Genomic DNA, 23,517 nt, shown 5'->3' on the forward strand with positions numbered 1-23,517 from the left:
GATTGTGCACCATGACTGACTCCCGCTGAGTGCTGGTCTCTATTTGCATGTGATATAAGACTACCTTTAGTTGCAGGAATAAGCTGCATTATAACGTAAACATTGCCTAAATAGCAGAAGATATTGATATTTACACTTCCCCTCTCCAAACTGTCCCATGCCAAGATTTAAATATTACAAAAACTAAACAATTCTGAAATCCAAACCTTTTCTGGTCCCAAGCAGTGTTTTCTACCTGTATTGCTTTTAATGAAAATATTGATTAAATAATGTATTGTATTAATGCTTCTTCTGTTTATCCTAGCAATACAGTATTAATATGCAAAATTCTGTGAATCCTGTGACTGACATGTCTAGGTCTACTTATAGCAACAACAAAATGTGCTTGATTTGAATGCTGTCATTTCCTTTGCCTATTTTAGTGTTAAAGTGAAAGTAAACCCTAGCTTTGTACAAACGCTAAGATTGACTATCAAAACAAATAAAGGGGACTTTCATTCATGAAGTATAAGATACTTCATGTAGAAAGCTCCTATATTAGATTCAATCGATCGCTGTTTTTACCTGGTACAGCAGCCCACGGCTAAAAAAATCTTTGGCTCAGAGGTGACTTTTTCACCTTTTAGCCAATAGCCGTGCAGTAAATCCGGCTTGGCGCCCATGGGAGCCGGATTTACTGCACGGCTATTGGATAATAGGTGAAAATCATTCAATAGAATCCTAGCATTTGTAAAACGCTAGGACTGACTTTCACTTTAAAGTGATGGTAAATTCTAGCATTTGTGAAATGCTAGGATTTACCATTGCTACAAATAATGGGGATTTTCAGTCATAAAGTATAAAATACTTAATGATGAAAGTTCCTTTGTCTGCCTGAAGCATATGCCGCGCTGAGTGCCTCAGGCCTCCCACAAGAGAACGCTAGTTTTTCAATGAAGTAACGTTTCCTCCTCTTGCAGTACCCAGTTTTTATATATTTTTAAGTAATTTTGTTTTAAATGTATTAAATATTATTTTTCTGTAAGGGATTAATGTTTTTTTAAATTTGTACTTATGTTTTTCCCAAAAAATCACCACAATAACTACAGGGATACAAAATAGATCATTGTACATCTACACAATCAAACAAACTAGAACATTGTCCACATGTAATTTCTTTTGTTGTGCTCCTCTACCTTCATTATGCTTAAAATCTATCTGGGGCAGTACTGAATGTCCATTAAGGATATGTAACCCTTTAACCACTGAGCCAATTTCACCCCTGTGCTGAGTTGTTTTGTAGTTTTTAGATGGTGCTCACATTTAGGCCCTACTGTGGGCTATTTTTCAGTGAGAAACCACACATAATACAATTTTATTTAACCCAGGAGACACAGAAGATTTAAACTATTATTTTATGTATATCCTAACAAGGGGCAAAAAAATGCTTACCTAATAAATTAATTTCATTCGTGGTCGTGAGAGTCTTGATGTGTGGGATTGAATTCCTGCCACTAGGAGGAGGCAAAAATACCCCAAACACCAAGAGCTTTTGAACCCTCCCACCTCCCTCTGCAACTCAATTTATCATATAGTTGAGCAGAAGGAAGGTTAACAGAAAGAAAGGTTAACACAAAGGTAGTAAAGGCAAAGTAGATTATGAAGAGGTGCAAATAAAGACTGCCACCAAAAATGTGGTGACTGGTGGACTCTAACCACCATGAAAGAAAATAATTTATCAGGTAAGCATAAATTATGTTTTCTTTCATAGGGTGGTGAGAGTCTATGAGCCATGATGTGTGGGATCTAATACCCAAGCTGTGGAGTCCACGAGAAAAAGAATGGGACAAAAGACTAAAGGCTGTTAATATTTGCCAGACACTGCAGCCTTAAGGACAATGAAGTTGATGCTTTGCAAAACTGTTCAAGAAAAACCTCGTTCTTAAAGGCCCAAAGGTAGAAACTGATCTAGTGAAATCTGCTCTGATACATTTAGGGGGCAACTTCCTCCGATCAAGTAAGCTTTTTGGATAACTTGTTTGAACTAAGAAGCTAGAGAGTTTATGTCTTCTATGAGGACCAGAAAAATGTAAATAAATTTGAACTTTGTCTGAAATCTTTAGTCACCTAATAAAATAAAACTTGAAGGCTCTTACTACATCCATGTTATGAAGAACTCTCGCCTTAGAATTTGCAGGATTAAAACATAAACAGGGAACTATAATTTTTTGATTAACACTTTCAGAGGAGACAAAGGGAGATTCACAAGATAGAGCTAACAATGTCAAAACTCTCCTAGCCAAGAAAATTGCTAAGAAAAATAAAACTTTTCATGACAGAAGTTGAATGTCAATACCATGCATGGGCTCAAAAGGAGGAGACTGCAAAACATAAAAGATTAAATTTAAATTCCATGGTGGTGAAATGGGCTTAACAACAGGCCAAATTCTAACCAAAGCAAAATCTTTAACATCAGGCATCTTGGCTTTCAGTGATATAAAACAGAAAGAGCAAATATTTGGCCCTTTAAAGTACTGGCTTAAAAACCCTTTTCTAAACCATCTTGAAGGATCCTCGGAATCCTAAAAGAGTACCAATGAAAACCATGATCCTTGCACCAAGAAAGAAAGATTTTCCAAGTCTTGCAATAAATTTTACTAGTTACAGGTTTTCTAGGCTGAAAAAGAGCATCAACCACAGTGTCAGAAAATAACCCTTTATTTAAAAATTAGGCATTCAATCTCTATGTCGTCAAATTTAGAGAATGTAGATCTTGGTTAAATAGAGGACCTTGAGACAATAAGCCCTGATGCTGTTTAAGGGTCCATGGAGAAGAGCTGGACATTTTAATCATATCTGAATACTAGATCTTACAAAGCCAAGCCAGAGCAATCAGAATGACTGATGACTTCTCCTGCCTGATTCGGGCAATTATTCTTGGCAGGAGTACAAATGGAGAAAATATATAAACTAGGTGAAAGGACCAAGTTTTAAATTGAGATGAGAAACCATCAGGTCTATTTCTGGAAGGCCCCATCTGCAGACAAGCTGATCGAAAATCTCCTGATTGAGAGACCATTCCCCTGGGTGCAGAGAATAATGGCTGAGATAGTATGCTTCCCAATTTTTTAACCCAGGGATGGGAATTGCTGAAAAGGTACATTGATTGAGTACTGCCCAGGACAAGATCTGAGCTACTTCCTTTATTGTTAAAGGACTTAGAGTCCCTTCCTGATGACTGATGTACACCAAAATCACTTTCTCTGACTGAGAACAAATATAACTTTCCCTTTCCAGAAGAGGAGTTCTAAGATGTTTATTTGTAACCTTGCCTCCTGAGGAGATCAAACTCCTTGCGCTCTCCAAGCGGATTTTTTTTGTCTGCCAATTTAGCATAAAAAGCTGAAGAAGAGGTACATGAAAGTGAGCAAAAGGGACTGCGATTGAAGCTGTTACCATCTGACCAAGAACCTCCATACACCGTGCCACTGTTGGATGAACTTTTGTCTGAAGGCACAGGTCCTCTGTAATTTCAGCTTGAAAAATTCTGTGAGAAATAGGGGCATGGATGCTGAAGAGACAGAGACCCCCAGGAAAGCACACCTTGGTACTGGGGAAAAGAGAACTTTTTGGCAAGTTGATCTTCCAACCTTGACTGTAAAGCAATACCAGAAGTTTCTGAGTGTGAGAAATTGCCAAAAGTAGAGATCGGGCCTGAACACGAATGTCTTCCAGGTAAGGCACTACTTAAATTCCCTGTGTTCTGATTAGGGACGATAGACCTTTTTGAATACTCGTGGAGCAGTAGCCAACCTGAGCGGAAGGGCAACAAAATGGAAGTGCTTGTTTTGAAAGGTAAACCTGACTAATAATGCACCTTGCAAAAGGGAATATGAAGGTACCCATCCTTCAGACCTATGGTGGACATAAACTGACCCTGTTGTAGTAGAGGTAAGATAAAATTGGAGCATCTTAAGAACTTGTTTAAAATATTTAAATCCAGGATAGGTCTGAAAGCTTCTTCTTTTTTGGCAAAATTAAGAGATTGGAGTAAAAACCCTGACTCTGTTATGAGACAGGAACAGGTTGAATGACCCACACTAGTTCTAAATTGTGAAAACATTGGAAGAAGGCAGCCGCCTTCAAAATATTTTTTGGAACATGAGACAGAAGAAACTGTCTTCGAGGAGGTCTGGACCAAAACCCTGTAACTCTGAGAAATAATGTTCAAAACCCAAAGATCCTAAACTGATTGGAACCAAGCCTCCTGAAAGCGGCTCAGTCTGCCCCCTACCAGAACAGAGTCTGGTTTGGGAGCAGCACCTTCATGAAGATTTAGAATTGGGAGGAGATTTCTTGATTTGCTTGGATTTGGACCAGGAGGAACCTGGCTTTCAAAATTACTTTGATGACTCAGGCTTCTAGGAAGAAGAGGAATATTGGAAGAGCAAAAGGAATTAATACAATCGGATCTTTTCTTAATATTTAACCTCTTATACTGAGGGAGGAAGGTGCCCTTACCTACAGTAGCAGAGGAAATTATTGAATTCAGGCCTAACTCAAATTCCGGCACTGGAAAAAACAAAAGAGATTTTGGAGAGGGCTTAAAAATTAAATATAGTTGATCAACTGTTCTTTGCTCAGCAGGTTTTTTATCCTTAAGGCCCAAGGTATAAAGGACTTCATGAAGTAAAAATAGTAATTATTCAACCTTGAACATAAAAGACTTATCCAATCTGAAGAAAAGTCAGAAATTTCAGACGTGGATTCCTGCAAAATATTAGGAATCTCTAAATGTTGATTAGAAACTTGAGGGACTGCAATATCTTTTGATCACATAGGATCCAAAGATTTGCTTGCGCTTACTTGGAGGCATAGTGGCTAAAACCTCAGTTACAGCAGACAGAAGATCATTTTTAAATTCTGGTGAAAAGTTCATAGGAGCTCCCTGTGGAATACAAATGGGAGTACGACCAACATACTAATTTAACGTCTTATTAGAGAGTTAATATAACACTTTGAAGAGTATAAATTACCACTCAGCTAAGTATGGCAAATTATCCAAAACAAGTAATTTGATAAAATATATAACTCACCCCCTCCAAACTGATTAAGAAATGCAATCGCGACAGTAATTTTTAAGATGCAACAATGGCTGTAAAACCAGGCAAAAAAGCACCCAAAACAGAAAGAAAGGAAGAAAATTAACAGCGTACCTCCACAGTGATCAAAATAAACGAGCATCCACCAAAATAAAAGCTGCTGCTTTCTGGCAATCCACCAGCAAAACAAACATGTAGTTCAAGAGCTCGCCTCTTAGTAATAGCGCTCAGTAATTGTGTTCCCAAACGGCTCAGTTAAAGATAGTAAAAGTACCTGTAAAAACATATGTATGAGTGAGTAGCATTAAATCTAACAGTGTTTGTAGCATAATTGTCCCCTGGCTATGCTTTTACATGAGGAGCATCTACTAACAGCCTGCAGGCTATGTGAGTGCACCGTACTTACCTCACAAGACAGCCAACTCCACTGAGCTTACCAGCTGAGCTTACCAGCTGAGCTTACCAGCTGTAAATACAAGATGTTTCAAATAGAGAGCCCATCCAGTGCTGTGAAATTAACAGCAGAGGATATTGGAGAGGAGTACAACAACCCAGCAGGAGGAGGCTAGGAAAATGTCCCTGCGACACCTGTGGAAGGCTTATGAATAAAATCTCATAGGTAAATACTTTGTCATTACACAATACTCCTATACCTCTGTATCCAAAGTTTGTCGATTCAGAGGGGTAACAAGTCTCACATAGGTCTAAGAAACCCTTTCAACATAGAATCTGGAGCACCTTAAATCTTCACCTTCTCCTGGGAGGCAAAGAACATAATTGAGTTGTACAGGGGCGTAGGAGGGTTCATAAACTCTTGGTGTTTGGGGTATGAAAGAAACTTTTTACAAAAAGTGTGAAAAATGCATTTTTTATTAAAAATTTAATAAACAAGGATATAAACAATAATGTGTGTTTTTCCTCTAAACTCTAAAGTAATAAGAAGGGGTTATCCTCATATAAATAAGGGTATTTCACAATAGTAACTTTGATCTGCAAATATGGACTCCCAAAAACCTCTATGCAAATAAATAGACATTTATTCACACCAGGTGATCACTATTGCCACAATGATCAACTCGAGTATTAACAATATATAACGTTATATGTTTTTGTTAAAAGTAGTTAGCTTTCAAATGGTAGGTCTTGGGGGTTTCTATGACTTAAGGGAGTTGAGATTGGGGATGTTGAATACCAACCCCACCACCCAGCTCCCTTAAAGGGACACTAAACACTAAATAGATTTCATGCACCTCCCTCTAATCATTGCACTGCAGTTATTTGAAAAGTTGCTGTACATGTGAAAAAAACCCAGCAGCCCCCATGACTAGAGGGGAATAACCTTAATACTATGTTTATAAAATGAATTTAGAGTTTAATGTCACTTTAAGCCTTGTTGTACTTCATAGCAAGTCTGGGCTTCCAGGGCTTGGTGATGTCACCCCCCTCAGATCCACCCTAAATGCATTGTGCGGGTGACAACCATGTGTAGTTATTTGCAATTAAGGGGTTAAAAACACAATGTTAGGAACAAAAGGGGGAAGGCACTGTAAAGCTATTTTTTCAGCTCACGCTAACAACATCTTAGTAAATATTTATTTCTAAACACACCAGCAGATCAGCTATATAATATATGAGTTACTGTATATTCAAGAAAGTTGCACAGAACAATGTGGGGGAAAAAAGCTATCCGGAAAAACAAATACTATTGCAACTGCAGCTTCCTACAATGAGAATGCCTGCAGTGCTCAATACCACTAACCTAGGTGAATCCATGATTTACATCTCAAGCCTGCCTACATTCAATGTACCAAGCCATATAAACAATCTGATGCGCTTCAGCAGGTTTCACTAGAGAACATTGATTACAGTTGTAAAATCTAGCATTTGTAATAAAACCGACAAGACATCAGCAAAGGACCCTAAAATGCAAATTAAAAAGACACAGTTTTTGTAATTAAAGCAGCTCAGAATGAGCATTTTACATAGGCTTCTGGCATGCTCTAGAAAGTCTATCTTGTTTTTGGTAATTTAACAATTTAACCTCTTTGCTGCTATTTTACACCCCTAATCTAAAATGGTTTTAATCATCAATTTTATTGTTTTCTATGTAGAGTTACCTACACCAGTGATTTGCAACCTTTTTTTTGCCGTGGCACACTTTTTTACATAAAAAAATCCTGTGGCACACCACCATCCCAGAATTTTACAAAATGACACATTGTAGCCTAATACAGGATATATATATATATACACACACACTGTACTGTGCTGTCATGCCATGCCTCCTACAAACTATACATGACATATTGACATTGTTTTACAAACAATCATAATGATCGTCTGTGAATGAATGTCAATGTCATGGTTGTAAATGATGCCTGATGAACCTGTCACATACCTCCCAATATTTAAAAGAAAGAGGGACAGCCCCTGCACTGTTGTCAGTCTGCCGTGGCACACCTGAGGATCTCTCACGGCACACTAGAGTGCCACGGCACACTGGTTGAAAAACACTGACCTACACCAATCATATCTTGTTTATAAGCAGACCAAGCACTTACACAAAATAACTTTAGTTTGCAGAAATATCCAGAAATGGCAAAAAGACACTATAAAGAATTTAAAAAAAAAAAGAGGAAATTCACGTCATTTTCTAGCCAGCCTACATGGTAAACATCAACTTGGCAGTCATTATTTCCTAAATATTTAAAACACACATTTATGGTTCTATATGTAGCCTCTGCTCACCTTGTAAAAACACATTTTAGGATTCTACACCTAAAAAAATAAAAGCTGACAATTGGAAATCAGAATATGTTTTGTCATCTGGTACCATCTTTTAAGTTATGCAAACAATGTAATAGGACCAATATATTTAAAGGAACAGTCTAGTCCAAAATAAACTTTCATGAATCAGATAGAGAATGTCATTATAAACAATTTTCCAATTTACTTTTATCACAAATTATTCTTAGTTAAAAGCTAAACCTAGGAGGTACATATGCTAATTTCTAAGCCCTTGAAGGCCGCCTCTTCTCTCAGGGCATTTTGACAGTTTTTCACTACTAGAGGGTGTTAGTTCATGTGTGTCAGGGAGCCAGCTCTGATTGGCTAAAAAGGATGTCTGTCAAAAGAACTGAAATAAGGGGGCAGTTTGCAGAGGCTTAGATACAAGGTAATCACAGAAGTAAAAAGTATATTTATATAACTGTGTTGGTTATGTAAAACTAGGGAATGGGTAATAAAGGGATTATCTATCTTTTTATCACTTTAGTTAAGAGTTTTATGCTACTGCGTTGTAGTGTAAAACTCTTAACTACTGACTTTAAAATGCGGTACCAGTCTTGACAGGAGACGGTCTACCGCTCACTTTTTGGCAGACTCTTAATACCAGCGCTATGCAAGTCCCATTGAAAAAAAGAGGATACACAATTTACGTAAGTGGATTTACGGTATTTCCAAGTCTGGCCAAAAAAGTGAGTGGTACACCTGTACCTGCAAGACTCGTAATGCCAGCGGGTGTTAAAAAGCAGCATTAGGACCTCTTAACACTGCTTTTTTACCCTAACGCACAACTCGTAATCTAGCCGAAAGTGTGATATAATTAGCATTAAAGGGATATTAAAAAAAACACACAATTCTTTCTTTCATGATTCAGATAGCACATGTGATTTAAAAAAACAACTTTCTAATTTATTTCTATAATCAATTTTTCTAATTTCTCTTGGTATCTTTGTTGAAAAGCAGGGACATACGCTTAGGGGTCGGCCCATTTCTGGAGCACTATATGGCAGCAGTTTTGCAAGAATGTGATCCATTTGTAAGAGCACTAGATGGCAGCATTATTTCCTGCTATGTAGTGCTCCAGATGCCTACCTAGGTATCTCTTTAACACAGCATATCATTTGAAGTAAGAACATTTGTTAATAAAAGCAAACTGGAAACTTTTTTTAAAACGATTTGCTCTGTCTGAATCAGAAATGAAAACCACAAAGGCACAACATTCAAACAAACTGCGATTTTCACACCCACATGGGCGCTTCATCAGAATAACAATGAGGAAGTGTCTCTGCCACCGGTTACTTCCTCACTACATGTGACATCATCAAGCACAGTGTGGTGACGCCAGTCCCACTGGAGACTTCAACCCGGGAGGTTGGTGAAAACTGAAGGCCTCACTCATGAGCTGGAAAGAAAAGAGGTCTCTGAGATCAGCAGTAGAAGAATGACCCCAGGATGAAGACACATTATCCTTCACATTGTAAGCAGCATTTATATGACAGCATCATGTCATATTTACGGGGTTAAACATTATACAATGTAAATTAACCATTTTCATGGCCAAAAAAAAAAAAGAGGACACCAAAAAAAGAAAACAAGAACAGAATATTTTAGTATGCCAGTGTTCTTCCCAAAAACGTTTTAATGAGTGCACCACCCAGCTGATTTTATTGACAACCTGTATTTTAGCCAATAGTAAGTTACAATTAGCTAATATAAAAAATGTTCAATGTTTACTGCACAACTTATCATTAAATAAATTTATGTTAAATTATGCAATTAATTTGTGTTTTGGATAATAGAATATGTTCGAATATTATAAAATATTACACTGCTCCCTCCCCGCTACCTTATATCTAATTTTCTGTGCAGAACACAGAATGCAGTAGGAAAATACTGTGTTAGAAACTGATCATTAGGAGAAAATACTTTTGTGCTAACAATGTAAAAAAGTGTGTTACAATAATATCTTTATTAGGCCAGTTAAATATAAATACAGTGCAAGCGAGGCCTCTAGAGATCTAGTTTGCATTCTATTTATATCTAGTTGGCCCAATAAAGGTGCATCTTAATGAACAGAGATGTATTGTCCTTTCCTTCAAATTTGTATTTTATTACAAGAGTATAGTAAATGAACACAATGACAGTGACAAATGGTCAAAATTCACGTGAAATACAATTATAGATATTAACAAAAGATAACAATGCCAAGTCTTTTCTTCAATAAAGAAAAAGATAGCTAGCAAACTAGAGGTGGCAATAGAACACTTCCTTCATGATTTCTAAACCTTCTCAAATTCCAAAATAGTGAAACAAAAATACTCAGCTTCCAATTTCTCCTGCATATAGGAAAATCAATGGCATAGATATGACATATCATAAAAAGGCATCAACAGTTACTAAGATAGTCAATTTAAAGGGACATTATACACTCATTTTTTCTTTGCATAAATGTTTTGTAGATGATCTATTTATATAGCCCATAAAGTTTTTTTTTTTTTTTAAATTATAATTTTGCTTATTTTTAAATAACATTGCTCTGATTTTCAGACTCCTAACCAAGCCCCAAAGTTTTATTTGAATGCCGTCAGCTACTTTCTCCAGTTTGCTCCTGTTTGTGTAAAGGGTCTTTTCATATGCAAAAGAAGGGGGAGGGTCTTATTTCCCACTTGCAGTGGGCTTTCCAGCTGCCTTTTCAACAGAGCTAAACTGAAAGCTTCTAAGTACGTTTTTTAAACCATTTTATACTGGATTTTTATATCAGTATCTGTGCATCTTATTCTTTATAGTAGTGTCTTTTACATGCAGTTATATGAAAATGAGTGTATACTGTCCCTTTAAGGGAGGTATTAATGAAGCCTGCTTCTAAATACAGTGCCAGTAAAAAGTTAAAAGCTCCACAAATGGACCTTAAAGGGACACTAAACCCCAAATTTTGCTTTCACAATTCAGGTAGAGAATACAATATTAAACAACATTAAAATTTACTTATATTATCTAATTTTCTTCATTCTTTGGATATCCTTTGTTGAAGAAAAAGAAATGCACATGTGTGAGCCAATCACATGAGGTATCTATGTGCAACCATCAATCAGCAACTACTGAGCCAATATAGATATGCTTTTCAGCAAAGGATATCAAGAGAATGAAGCAAATTATATAATAGTATGCAATTTTAAACAACTTTTTAATTTACTTCTATTTCTAAATCATGAAAGAAAAAATGTGGGTTTTATGTCCCTTTAAACACACAGTAAACACCTTGTGATTTTAAGACATTTCTGATGTCTTTCTATATCAGAACATACAAAGCCTAAACATTTTTTTTTAAAAAACGTTTTTAAATAGCCAAACTAAACCCACCACTTGCCTTACTTGGAGGAGCCAATCAGTGCTTGAGTTTACAGCTGACAAGACTAGCAACAGTCATAATGTTAGTATAAAATGCAGTGTTTTGCACTTATTTAATGTCAGTTAAGGAAAGATATCTAGAGAGATTGAATTTGCAAGTTCTGAGAATTAGAAAATCTACAAAATTCAGAGCTAAAATACATAAAAAGGAAGTAAAATAAATAATGAAAATATATTGGAAATAACTTGAGCCCTTAATTTCCGTCCAGATTCTAAGGATTTCCCTACTTGAGCACAGGTGAATCAGTCACTATGAGTGAGCAGCTGACCAGCCCAAGACTAGAATGAGAATCTGGCCTGTTAGGGGTTAATGCGGATTGAACTGAGAAACAATCAATTCTGTTATATACTGAATGTTTACTTCTGCTGCATCAGGACAGAAACAAAATTGTAAGGGTAAGTGGTGGAGTATTCCTTGCCAAAGTCCCAGGCACCCCCAAGGGTAAAAGTACCACATGGACTTCATCTATATAGTAAAAAGGATCATATATTGGAATAATAGCCAAATAGTCTCAAGGTAGCTAGACCAGTTTAATTAGGATAACGCTACAACAAGGGATATAAATGACATGTGTATCATCACATAAGCTAATGATAAATGGAAAATAAAAGAATGTGAGCAAAAATGAACAGAACAAACACATGATTTCCAATTTGTTTTAGAGTCATGAGACACAGTAGGATTATATGACAGCTTTTTTCTATATCACAGCAATGTTCTCTTTGTGAAAAAGGTAATAAAAGATCTTAAAAATTTATTACATGCAGCTGCTCATCAAACACAAGTCAAGAATACCACCTGCATTAGAAAAAAAACACACAAAAAACTCTAGCAACGTAAATGTAAGACTATTTGGCAGCTATGAAGCACAGAGGCAGCCATTTTTTTAGTCCCTAGAGAAAGATGGTTTCACATCTGTTAATCTAAGAAACTAAAAAGCAGTGATTTCTCCCCACTGAAATTGCAAAAGGCAATTAAACAGAAAGAAAAAAATGGTATAAAATCAGTTATTTTCCAAACTTCTCAAGCTTTATTGTTCTGCTCAAACAAACAATCCAAGTTTAACCCCCCCAGAATTCCATTCAAGGAAGGGTATGAAAAAAAGATCAATCTCCTTTTTAAAGCCTATTCCTGGATAGGAATTATACTGATGCAGACTATTGGAACTTTATATTACTTAAAGGGACATAAAACCCCAAAAATGTATTTCATGGTTCAGATAGAAGATACAATCTTAAACAAATTTCAAATGTACTTTTATAATCAAAATGTCTTTGTTTTCTTGTAATCCATTTTAGAAAAGCAGAAGGGTAAGTTGAGGAGTGTGCACGTGTCTGCAGCACAATATGACAGCAGTTTTGAAACAATTATATACATTAGTAAGAGCACTAGATGGCAGCACTATTTCCTGTCATGTATTGCTTCATACGTGTGCGCTCTCCCTATCTAGATACCTCTTCAACAAAGAATAACAGGAGAACAAAGCCAATTCAAACAAGAAAATTTGAAACATTTCTTTAAATTATATTCTCAATCTAAATCATGAAAGAAAAAAAAAATGGGTTTCATGTCTCTTTAAAGGGAGGTTGTATATATTTTGCTTTTTAAAGAAAAAAACAGTTTACATTTAAATATAAACTAATAGCAAGTGTGGCATGAAAAACAATGAATGATTACCTGATAAATTAAGAGTGCATGATCAATTACTCTTCCTTACCACTAGGAGGAGGCAAAGATTCTCAATCCCCAAGAGCTCTATAAAATCCCTCCCAACTCATATGTACCTCAGTCTAAAAGGAGCCATAAAAGGCTCAGGGAAAAAAAAGATGTGCGGAAGAAAATACTAAACCCAAAAACAAAGGGTCTGGTGGACTCTCACCACCATGACATAAAATAAATTTTATCAGATAAATTATGTTTTCTTTCATACAGGTGGTGAGAGTCCACGATCCATTACTCCTGAGAACTAATACCCAAGCTGGGGAGTCCACGAGAATAGCACAAAGGGAGGGATAAACATTTTTTCACTAAGAAAATAAATCCATAACAAAAAAAACAACAAGGTTAAAACATTTTTCTTTCTTTTTTTTTTAATAAAGGGATAGTAAACACCAAAAATGTTATTGTTTAAAAAGATAGATAATCCATTTATTTACCATTCCCCAGTTTTGGACAACCAACACTGTTATAGAAATATACTTTTTTACCTCTGTAATTACCTTGTATCTAAGCTTTTGCTGACTGCCCCCTTATCTCAGATCTTTTGACAGACTTGCATTTCAGGCAATTTGTGCTGACAATTAAATAACTCCATGTGCATGAGCACAATGTTAATTATATGAAACACCTGAACTAACGCCCTCTAGCTGTGAAAAAAAAATCAAATGCATTCAGATGAGAGGCGGCCTTCAAGGGCTTAGAAATTAGCATATGAGCAAAGCAAATTTGATGATAAAAGTAAATTAGAAAGTAACATTAAAAAAAAGACACATTTTTAAAAATATAAACAAATATTAAATAAACATTAAATGGACATAATAGTCAAAATTTTTGAAGATTATTGACCCCACACTACTATATTTCTAACTCCCTCAAAGGGGTTAAACACACAGTAGAAGTACAGCTGAGGACTTGCAGATTACTAGTGGTCCTGATTCAAAACCACTGTTGATCCAATCAGCAGCGCTAGTCCTATGACTCAGGTGTGTAACTAGCACTTTAGATCATTTTAATTTATATACAATTAAGGTCCTTTACTAGATTTATTTTTTAAATACAAAATATTCAGCAATACAAAGGTCCTGATTATTAAAAGTCACTGGGTTAGATGTGAAAAAATCCAATGACACTAGCTGGAGCTTCCCCCTGCACTTTATAAAATACACATTTTTATTTGTCAATAAAGTACTATTTTTGCAGAACAAAAACAAAAGTAAATTAGAAAGTTGTTTAAAATTACATGCCCTATCTGAATCATGAAAGTTTAATTTGGACTTTACTATCCCTTTAATGCTATTAAAAAATAATTTCATTTTTATTATAGTAACATTACACTGTTATATTCAGCCTCTCTCTAAATTGTTCTAAGGTACTGCTTTGATTGAAATTTTTAACCAATCATCTGCTCACCATGCGCCCCATGTTAAAGGGACAGTCTAGGCCAAAAACACAATTTATGCTTACCTGATAAATTTATTTCTCTTGTGGTGTATCCAGTCCACGGATCATCCATTACTTGTGGGATATTCTCATTCCCAACAGGAAGTTGCAAGAGGACACCCACAGCAGAGCTGTAATATAGCTCCTCCCCTAACTGTCATAGCCAGTCATTCGACCGAAAACAAGCCGAGAAAGGAGGAACCATAGGGTGTAGTGGTTACTGTAGTTTAAATTTAAAAATTACCTGCCTTAAAATGACAGGGCGGGCCGTGGACTGGATACACCACAAGAGAAATAAATTTATCAGGTAAGCATAAATTGTGTTTTCTCTTGTAAGGTGTATCCAGTCCACGAATCATCGATTACTACTACCAATACCAAAGCTAAAGTACACGTATGAAGGGAGGGACAAGGCAGGAAGTTAAATGGAAGGAACCACTGCCCGTAAATCCTTTCTCCCAAATATAGCCTCCGAAGAAGCAAAAGTATCAAATTTTTTAAATTTTGAAAAAGTATGAAGCGAAGACCAAGTTGCCGCCTTGCAAATCGGTAAGTGGAAGCCACAGCTCTAGTGGAATGAGCTGTAATCCTTTCAGGAGGCTGCTGTCCAGCAGTCTCATAGGCTAAGCGGATTAAGCTTCTTAGCCAAAAAGAAAAAGAGGTTGCCAAAGCCTTTTGACCTCTCCTCTGTCCAGAGTAGACAACAAACAAAGCAGATGTTTGACGAAAAACTTTAGTAGCTTGTAAGTAAAACTTTAAAGCACAGACCACGTCCAGATTGTGTAACACAAGGATGGAACCACAATCTCTTGATTGATATTCTTGTTAGATACCACCTTAGGTAATAACCCAGGTTTGGTACGCAGGACTACCTTATCCGTATGAAAAATCAGATAAGGAGAATCACATTGTAAGGCAGATAGCTCAGAGACTCTACGAGCCGAGGAAATAGCTACCAAAAAAAAAAAAAAAAGAACTTTCCAAGATAAAAGTTTGATATCTATGGAATGAAGAGGTTCAAACGGAACTCCTTGAAGAACCTTAAGAACCAAGTTTAAGCTCCATGGTGGAGCAACAGGTTTAAACACAGGCTTGATTCAAACTAAAGCCTGACAAAATGCCTGAACGTCTGGAACATCTGCCAGACACTAGTGCAAAAGAATAGACAGAGCAAAAATCTGTCCCTTTAAGAAACTAGCTGACAATCCTTTTTTCCAAACCTTCTTGGAGAAAAGATAAAATCCTAGGAATCCTGACCTTACTCCATGAGTAACCCTTGGATTCACACCAATAAAGATATCTACGCCATACCTTATGGTAAATTTTCCTGGTGACAGGCTTTCGTGCCTGTATTAAGGTATCAATAACTGACTCGGAGAAGCCACGCTTTGATAAAATCAAGCATTCAATCTCCAGGCAGTCAGCCTCAGAGAAATTAGATTTGGATGGTTGAAAGGACCCTGAAGTAGAAGGTCCTGTCTCAGAGGCAGAGACCATGGTGGAAAGGATGACATGTCCACTAGATCTGCATACCAGGTCCTGTGTGGCCACGCAGGTGCTATCAGAATCACCGATGCTCTCTCCTGCTTGATCTTGGCAATCAGTCGAGGGAGCAGAGGAAACGGTGGAAACACATAAGCCAGGTTGAAAGACCAGGGCGCTGCTAGAGTATCTATCAGTGTCGCCTTGGGATCCCTGGACCTGGATCCGTAACACGGAAGCTTGGCGTTCTGGCGAGACGCCATGAGATCCAGTTCTGGTTTGTCCCAACGGAGAATCAGTTGTGCAAATACCTCCGGATGGAGTTCCCAGTCTCCCGGATGAAAAGTCTGAAGACTTAGAAAATCCGCCTCCCAGTACTCTACACCTGGGATATGGATAGCTGATAGGTGGCAAGAGTGAATCTCTGCCCAGTGAATTATTTTTGAAACTTCTAACATCTCTAGGGAAGTTCTTGTTCCCCCTCGATGGTTGATGTAAGCTACAGTCGTGATGTTGACCGACTGAAATCTAATGTACCTCAGAGTTGCTGAGGCCAAACCTGAAGAGCCTTGAATATCGCTCTTAGTTCCAGAATATTTATTGGAAGGAGAGACTCCTCCTGAGTCCACGATCCCTGAGCCTTCAGGGAGTTCCAGACTGCACCCCAACCTAGAAGGCTGGCATTTGTTGTTACAATAGTCCAATCTGTCCTGCGGAGGTCATACCTTTGGACAGATGGACCCGAGATAGCCACCAGGGAAGAGGATCCCTGGTCTCTTGGTCCAGATTCAGTTGAGGGGCCAAATCTGTCTAATCCCCGCTCCACTGACTGAGCCTGCATAGTTGCAGCGGTCTGAGATGTAAGCGTGCAAACGGCACTATGTCCATTGCCGCTACCATTAAGCCGATTACTTCCATACACTGAGCCACCAAATGGCGCGGAATGGAATGAAGAACCCGACAGGAATTTAGAAGCTTTGATAACCTGGACTCCGTCAAGGTAAATTTTCATTTCTACAGAATCTATCAGAGTCCCTAGAAAGGAAACTCTTGTGAGTGGGGATAGAGAACGCTTTTCCTCGTTCACTTTCCACCCATGCGACCTCAGAAATGCCAGTACTACGTCCGTATGAGGCTTGGCAATTTGGAAGTTTGACGCCTGTATCAGGATGTCGTCTAAATAAGGGGCTACTGCTATGCTCCGCGGCCTTAGGACCGCCAAAAGCGACCCTAGAACCTTTGTAAAGATTCTTGGGGCTGTAGCTAATCCAAAGGGAAGAGCTACAACTGGTAATGCCTGTCTTGAAAGGCAAACCTGAGAAACCGATGATGATCTTTGTGTATCGGAATGTGAAGATAAGCATCCTTTAGATCCACTGTAGTCATATATTGACCCTCCTGGATCAGTGGCAGGATGGTACGAATAGTTTCCTTCTTGAACGACGGAACTTTGAGGAATTTGTTTAAGATCTTTAGATCCAAAATCGGTCTGAAGGTTCCCTCTTTTTTGGGAACCACAAACAGATTTGAGTAAAAACCCTGTTCCTGTTCCTCCTTTGGAACTGGATGGATCACTCCCATAACTAGGAGGTCTCGTACACAGTGTAAGAATGCTTCACTCTTTATCTGGTTTGCAGATAATTGTGAAAGGTGAAATCTCCCTTTTGGGGGGGAAGCTTTGAAGTGCAGAAGATATCCCTAGGATATAATTTCCAACGCCCAGGGATCCTGAACATCTCTTGCCCACGCCTGGGCGAAGAGTGAAAGTCTGCCCCCTACTAGATCCGTTACCGGATAGGGGGTCGTTCCTTCATGCTGTCTTAGAGGCAGCAGCAGGCTTTTTGACCTGCTTACCTTTTTTCCAGGTCTGGTTTGGTCTCCAGACCGTCTTGGATTGAGCAAAAGTTCCCTCTTGTTTATTATTAGAGGAAGTTGATGCCGCACCTGCCTTGAAGTTTCGAAAGGCACGAAAATTAGACTGTTTGGCCCTAGATTTGGACCTGTCCTGAGGAAGGGCACAACCTTTTCCTCCCGTGATATCAGCAATAATCTCCTTCAAACCAGGCCCGAATAGGGTCTGCCCCTTGAAGGGAATGTAAAGTAGCTTAGATTTTAAAGTCACGTCAGCTGACCATGATTTAAGCCATAGCGCTCTGCGCGCCTGTATAGCAAAACCAGAATTCTTAGCCGTTAGTTTATTCAAATGAACAATGGCATCAGAAATAAAATAATTGGCTAGCTTAAGTGCTCTAAGTTTGCCAAGTATGTCATCCAATGGAGTCTCTACCTGTAAAGCCTCTTCCAGACACTCAAACCAGTACGCCGCAGCAGCAGTGACAGGGGCAATGCATGCAATGGGCTGTAGGATAAAACCTTTGTTGAATAAATATTTTCTTAAGGTAACCTTCTAATTTTTTATCCATTGGCTCTAAAAAAGCACAACTGTCCTCGACAGGGATAGTAGTACGCTTTGCTAGAGTAGAAACTGCTCCCTCCACCTTAGGGACTGTCTGCCATAAGTCCCGTGTTGGGGGCGTCTATTGGAAAACATTTTTCTAAAAATAGGAGGGGAAGAGAACGGCACACCTGGTCTATCCCATTCCTTATTAATAATTTCTGTAAACCTTTTAGGTATTGGAAAAACATCAGAACACACCGGCACTGCAAAGCATTTATCCAGCCTACAAAATTTCTCTGGCACTGCAATGGTATCACAGTCATTCAGAGCAGCTAAAACCTCCCTAAGTAACACGCGGAGGTGTTCAAGCTTAAATTTAAATGTAGAAATATTAGAATCAGTTATCTTTCCTGAGTCATTAACATCACCCACTGACTGAAGCTCTCCTTCCTCAGCTTCTGCATATTGTGAGGCAGTATCAGACATGGTTCTTAAAGCGTCAGTATGCTCTGCATTTTGTCTCACCCCAGAGCTATCTCGCTAACTTCTAAGTTCAGGTAGTCTGGCTTATACCGCTGACAGTGTATTATCCATGACTGCCGCCATGTCTTGTAAAGTAAACGCTATGGGCGCCCTAGATGTACTTGGCGCCATTTGAGCGTGAGTCCCTTGGGCGGGAGTCAAAGGGTCTGACACGTGGGGAGAGTTAGTCGGCATAACTTTCCCCTCGTCAGATTCCTCTGGTGATAATTTTTTTTAAAAACAGAATATGATCTTTATTGCATAAAATGAAATCAGTACATTTGGTACACATTCTAAGAGGGGGTTCCACCATGGCTTTTAAACATAATGAACAAGGAGTTTCTTCTATGTCAGACATGTTTATACAGACTAGCAATGAGACTAGCAAGCTTGGAAAACACTTTAAATCAAGTTAACAAGCAAATATAAAAAACGGTACTGTGCCTTTAAGAGAAACAAATTTTGTCAGAATTTGAAAAACAGTGAAAAAATGCAGTAAATCAAACGAAATTTTTACAGTGTATGTAATAGGCTAGCAGAGCATTGCATCCACTTGCAAATGGATGATTAACCCCTTAGTTCAAAAAACGGATCAAAAAAACAAAATAGACTTTTTTTTTTTGTTTTTTTACAGTCACAACCAACTGCCACAGCAAGCTGTGGTCCTACCTTCCCCAATAAACGACTTTGGAAAGCCTTTGAGCCCTTTAGAGATGTCCTATAGCATACAGGGGACTCCTGAGGGAAGCTGGATGTCACAGTTTGTAATTTTAACTGCACCAACTGTAACTTTTATACTATAACAGTGGAAAGCCTCAGTAAAACTGTTTCTAGTCAAAATTTAAGCCAGCCATGTGGAAAAAACTAGGCCCCAATAAAGTTTTATCACCAAAGCATATATAAAAACGATTAAACATGCCAGCAAACGTTTATATTGCAATATCATAAGGGTATTACCCCTGGGAGTAAGCATGATACCAGTCGTTATTAAATCACTGTATTCAGGCTTAACTTACATTAATCCGGTATCAGCAGCATTTTCTAGTGTTTTCCATCTCTAGAAAAAATTATAACTGCACATACCTGATAGAAATAAACTGCAAGCCATTCTCTCGCTGAAGTTACCTCATCTGTGTAATCCCCTCAGACATATGTGAGAATAGCAATGGATCTTAGTTACAACCTGCTAAGATCATAGAAACCTCAGGCAGATTCTTCTTCTATTTACTGCCTGAGATAAAATAGCACAACTCCTGTACTATTTAAAAATAACAAACTTTTGATTGAAGAAAATAAACTAACTATATTTAACCACTCTCTCCTACAACATCCTAACTTGTTGAGAGTTGCAAGAGAATGACTGGCTATGACAGTTAGGGGAGGAGCTATATTACAGCTCTGCTGTGGGTGTCCTCTTGCAACTTCCTGTTGGGAATGAGAATATCCCACAAGTAATGGATGATCCGTGGACTGGATACACCTTACAAGAGAAATAAACTTTCATGATTCAGATCGAGCATGTAATTTTAAACAATTTTCCAATTTACTTTTATCACCAATTCTGCTTTGTTCTCTTGGTATTTTTAGTTGAAAGCTTAACCTAGGAGGGTCATATGCTAATTTCTTAGACCTTGAAGCCCACCTCTTTCAGGTTGCATTTTAACAGTTTTTCACCACTAGAGGGTGTTAGTTCACATATTTCATATAGATAACACTGTGCTTGTGCACGTGAAGTTATCTGTGAGCAGGCACTGATTGGCTAGACTGCAAGTCTGTCAAAAGAACTGAAAAAAGGGGCAGTTTGCAGAGGCTTAGATACAAGATAATCACAGAGGTTAAAAGTATATTATTATAACTGTGTTGGTTATGCAAAACTGGGAAATGGGTAATAAAGGGATTATCTATCTTTTAAAACAATAAAAATTCTGGTGTAGACTGTCCCTTTAAAAAGGACCTGCACACTCCCGTGCTCTGAACTCTCTAATTGTGATGCAATGTGCATGCGCAACTCTTACGCTACTTGTGCATTTGAAAATGAGAATCCTCAGCATCCGGTTTCATTACAGATTGCATCTGATGTAAGTAAACAGTAAATGATTCCTTTCGTACTGATTCACTGTTTACTTTCATTTGTGACAGCAGCAAGTATTTTTCTCTTTGTTGACCCGTTTCTCATTTTCAAGTAGCGTAAGAGTTGTGCATGTGCATCGCAATTAGAGAGTTCAGAGCACGGGAGCGTGCAGGTCCTTTTTAACATGGGGCGCATGGTGAGCAGATGATTGGCTAAAACGAATGTCAATCAAAGCAGCACATTAAAAAAATTTAGAGAGAGGCTGAATATAACAGTGTAACGTTACCATAATAAAAATGAAATTATTCAGTAAACAGATTTTTTTAATATTATAAAAGCATAGCAATGTGCTAGTTAAGGTAAAAGCTTCTAAAATATGTTGAGCAGTTGGTATGAATTTACCATCACTTTAAAGGGATATAAAAGTCAGTGCGTGGGTGCATTTCAATTTTATATGGAAACATATTTGCAGTACAGTATATTCCTATTAGCAAAAACACATATGCTGTGAGTGTCTTGTGCACCATACCAAACCTTCTCAGAGAGTTAGCAATGGCTTGCATGATACAAATGAAGTCTTCACTGACGCAATAAACACTGCCGCCAGCTCTCTGAGAAGATGTGGGGTATCAATGCTAGTGCACAGGACACTCGCAGCATATGTGTGTATGCTACTGGGACAGTAATACTTGTCCGTTAAGCATTTTTGCTAATGGTAGTATATTCCAAAAAATATTCTTTTAAAACTAGAAAGCATTAATGCACATTTTAATATTTACCTCTCTCTTTATTTCAGTTGCTGCCAAAGTAGAAGGCATCATCTCTGACTCTCTGAGCAGCAACATCGTTTTAAAGCCACGTACACCCATGAAACAGTGATAGCTTTAACTAGAAGCCTTTTTGGTAATACATGTGTACTGCAAAACATCTTCTATTCAAAACTGAAATACGCTCATACAAACAAAGAATTTGATGGTAGATAAGAACCAATAGGCCCATCAAGTCTACCCATATTGCATGTTATTATTTTCTTAGGATAGCCTTATGTATGTCCCAGGCATTTTTTTAATTATTTTACAGTCCCTGTGTTTACCACCTCTATTGGAAGTTTATTCCAGGAATCCACCACCCACTCATTTGCATCAGCATTTTGACAAGCATGTCGATTGAAGATAGTGCATTTTGTAACTAACTTACCAGCTGTAAAATCTCCTGTCAGGTCTATAAATGCATGCGAGTGAGGTGCAAACATCTGACTTTTAGTGTTCAGCATTGTTGATGTTGACAAATTCCTAAAAAATAAATAAAAAAATAAGCAAAATAACATATTATTAGCATTGTTTCTCTTAACTCAAGATAAATCATTCATAGCTAAGCATATTTTTTACATGTACTGATCTTCTGTTTTTAATAATATATAATCTGCATTAGCTGAACATGATGTTACAGGTGTGTAATGTACCTTCTTACCAGAGAAGAATAATGAAGCTTTGTCACATGAGTATACTGTAAGTTTTTTTTTGTTTTGTTTTTTTTCACTGATTTCCCTGTCCCTAGAACAAAAGGACTCTTGTCAACCAATGCATATACATAGCATGAACTGCTGTTTGCACGTTTGCAGCTAAGGGGATATGAAACTATGTTTGTTTAGTAAAGAAAAAGCATATATATATATATACACACATAAGGCCCACCTTGCGTCTGTCTTTGTGGAACAGCGATCAGCTGTCGGTGAATCTGTACGGACCATTTGCTAATGAGAGATTGTGCTCCAAAAAAAACTCCTACCAGAGTGGATGTGAGTAGAACAAGAGGCCGGGGGAAATACTTGTCAAGATTTCGTGTTACAAACAGCGATACCCGGCATTCAGGTGTATTTGTCCTGACTCTTTGGACTAAGCACTTTCACAGCAAGCGGCTCTGAGCGGAACTTTTAAACTACATGCTCAAACATACCTCATAAGTTTGAGGTTGACTCTTGTGAGTAGATACCCTACGGGGGAGCTGTTTTAATATACACTTGTATTATTGTTTGATTAAATTGATTTGCACTATGTAGGTGCCTTTGTGCGCTTTCTTTCTCATTTCTTTTTTAGATTTCTACCTTACTCCGTGAGATTCCGGAGGATTAATAAGACACAGCAGCCGACACCTACAATTGATCTGCACTATTACGTGGGATCTAATTAATTTATCCTTTTTTTTGTAACATATAACCTTATCATATACATATTTTGGTTATTCTGTTGTATATTTCCATGAACCAATATTATCTGATTATTTGATTGTTTGATTTTGGTACTATCCACATATTTATAATACATTGAGTAAAATTGTGAAAAAGGTTTATTTAGAGCGCAGTTCTGTGTTTTGGAAGAGGGGTTTTTTAACCCTTTCACATACACGCTTTTTTTGTTTCATTTGTCATTTTCTTATCTCAATTAGAACAGCAGCACTTTTTAAACCTAACATTATGACCACTTTTTATTATGGAGATTATTTTAATACACAAAGAAATGATTCTATGTCTGATGAAGAAGAGGATCTGAGTAGAGAAACTGTGGATCCAAGGGAATTATTTCAGAAATTAGAAAAATTGAGTAAATTACAA

General features: G+C 37.7%; 1 protein-coding gene across 1 annotated transcript in view; it reads right to left on the minus strand.

The window, feature by feature from the left end:
* The window catches only part of ITFG1 (integrin alpha FG-GAP repeat containing 1), a 923,141-nt gene that overhangs the window by 748,468 nt on the left and 151,156 nt on the right, over positions 1-23,517 (minus strand). The window contains exon 7 of the mRNA XM_053719386.1: positions 22,104-22,198. Within this exon, the coding sequence (XP_053575361.1) occupies positions 22,104-22,198 (95 nt within the window). The remainder of the gene's footprint in view (positions 1-22,103; positions 22,199-23,517) is intronic.

Source organism: Bombina bombina, chromosome 1 (assembly GCF_027579735.1).
Source record: "Bombina bombina isolate aBomBom1 chromosome 1, aBomBom1.pri, whole genome shotgun sequence".
In the NCBI taxonomy this organism is placed as follows: domain Eukaryota; kingdom Metazoa; phylum Chordata; class Amphibia; order Anura; family Bombinatoridae; genus Bombina; species Bombina bombina.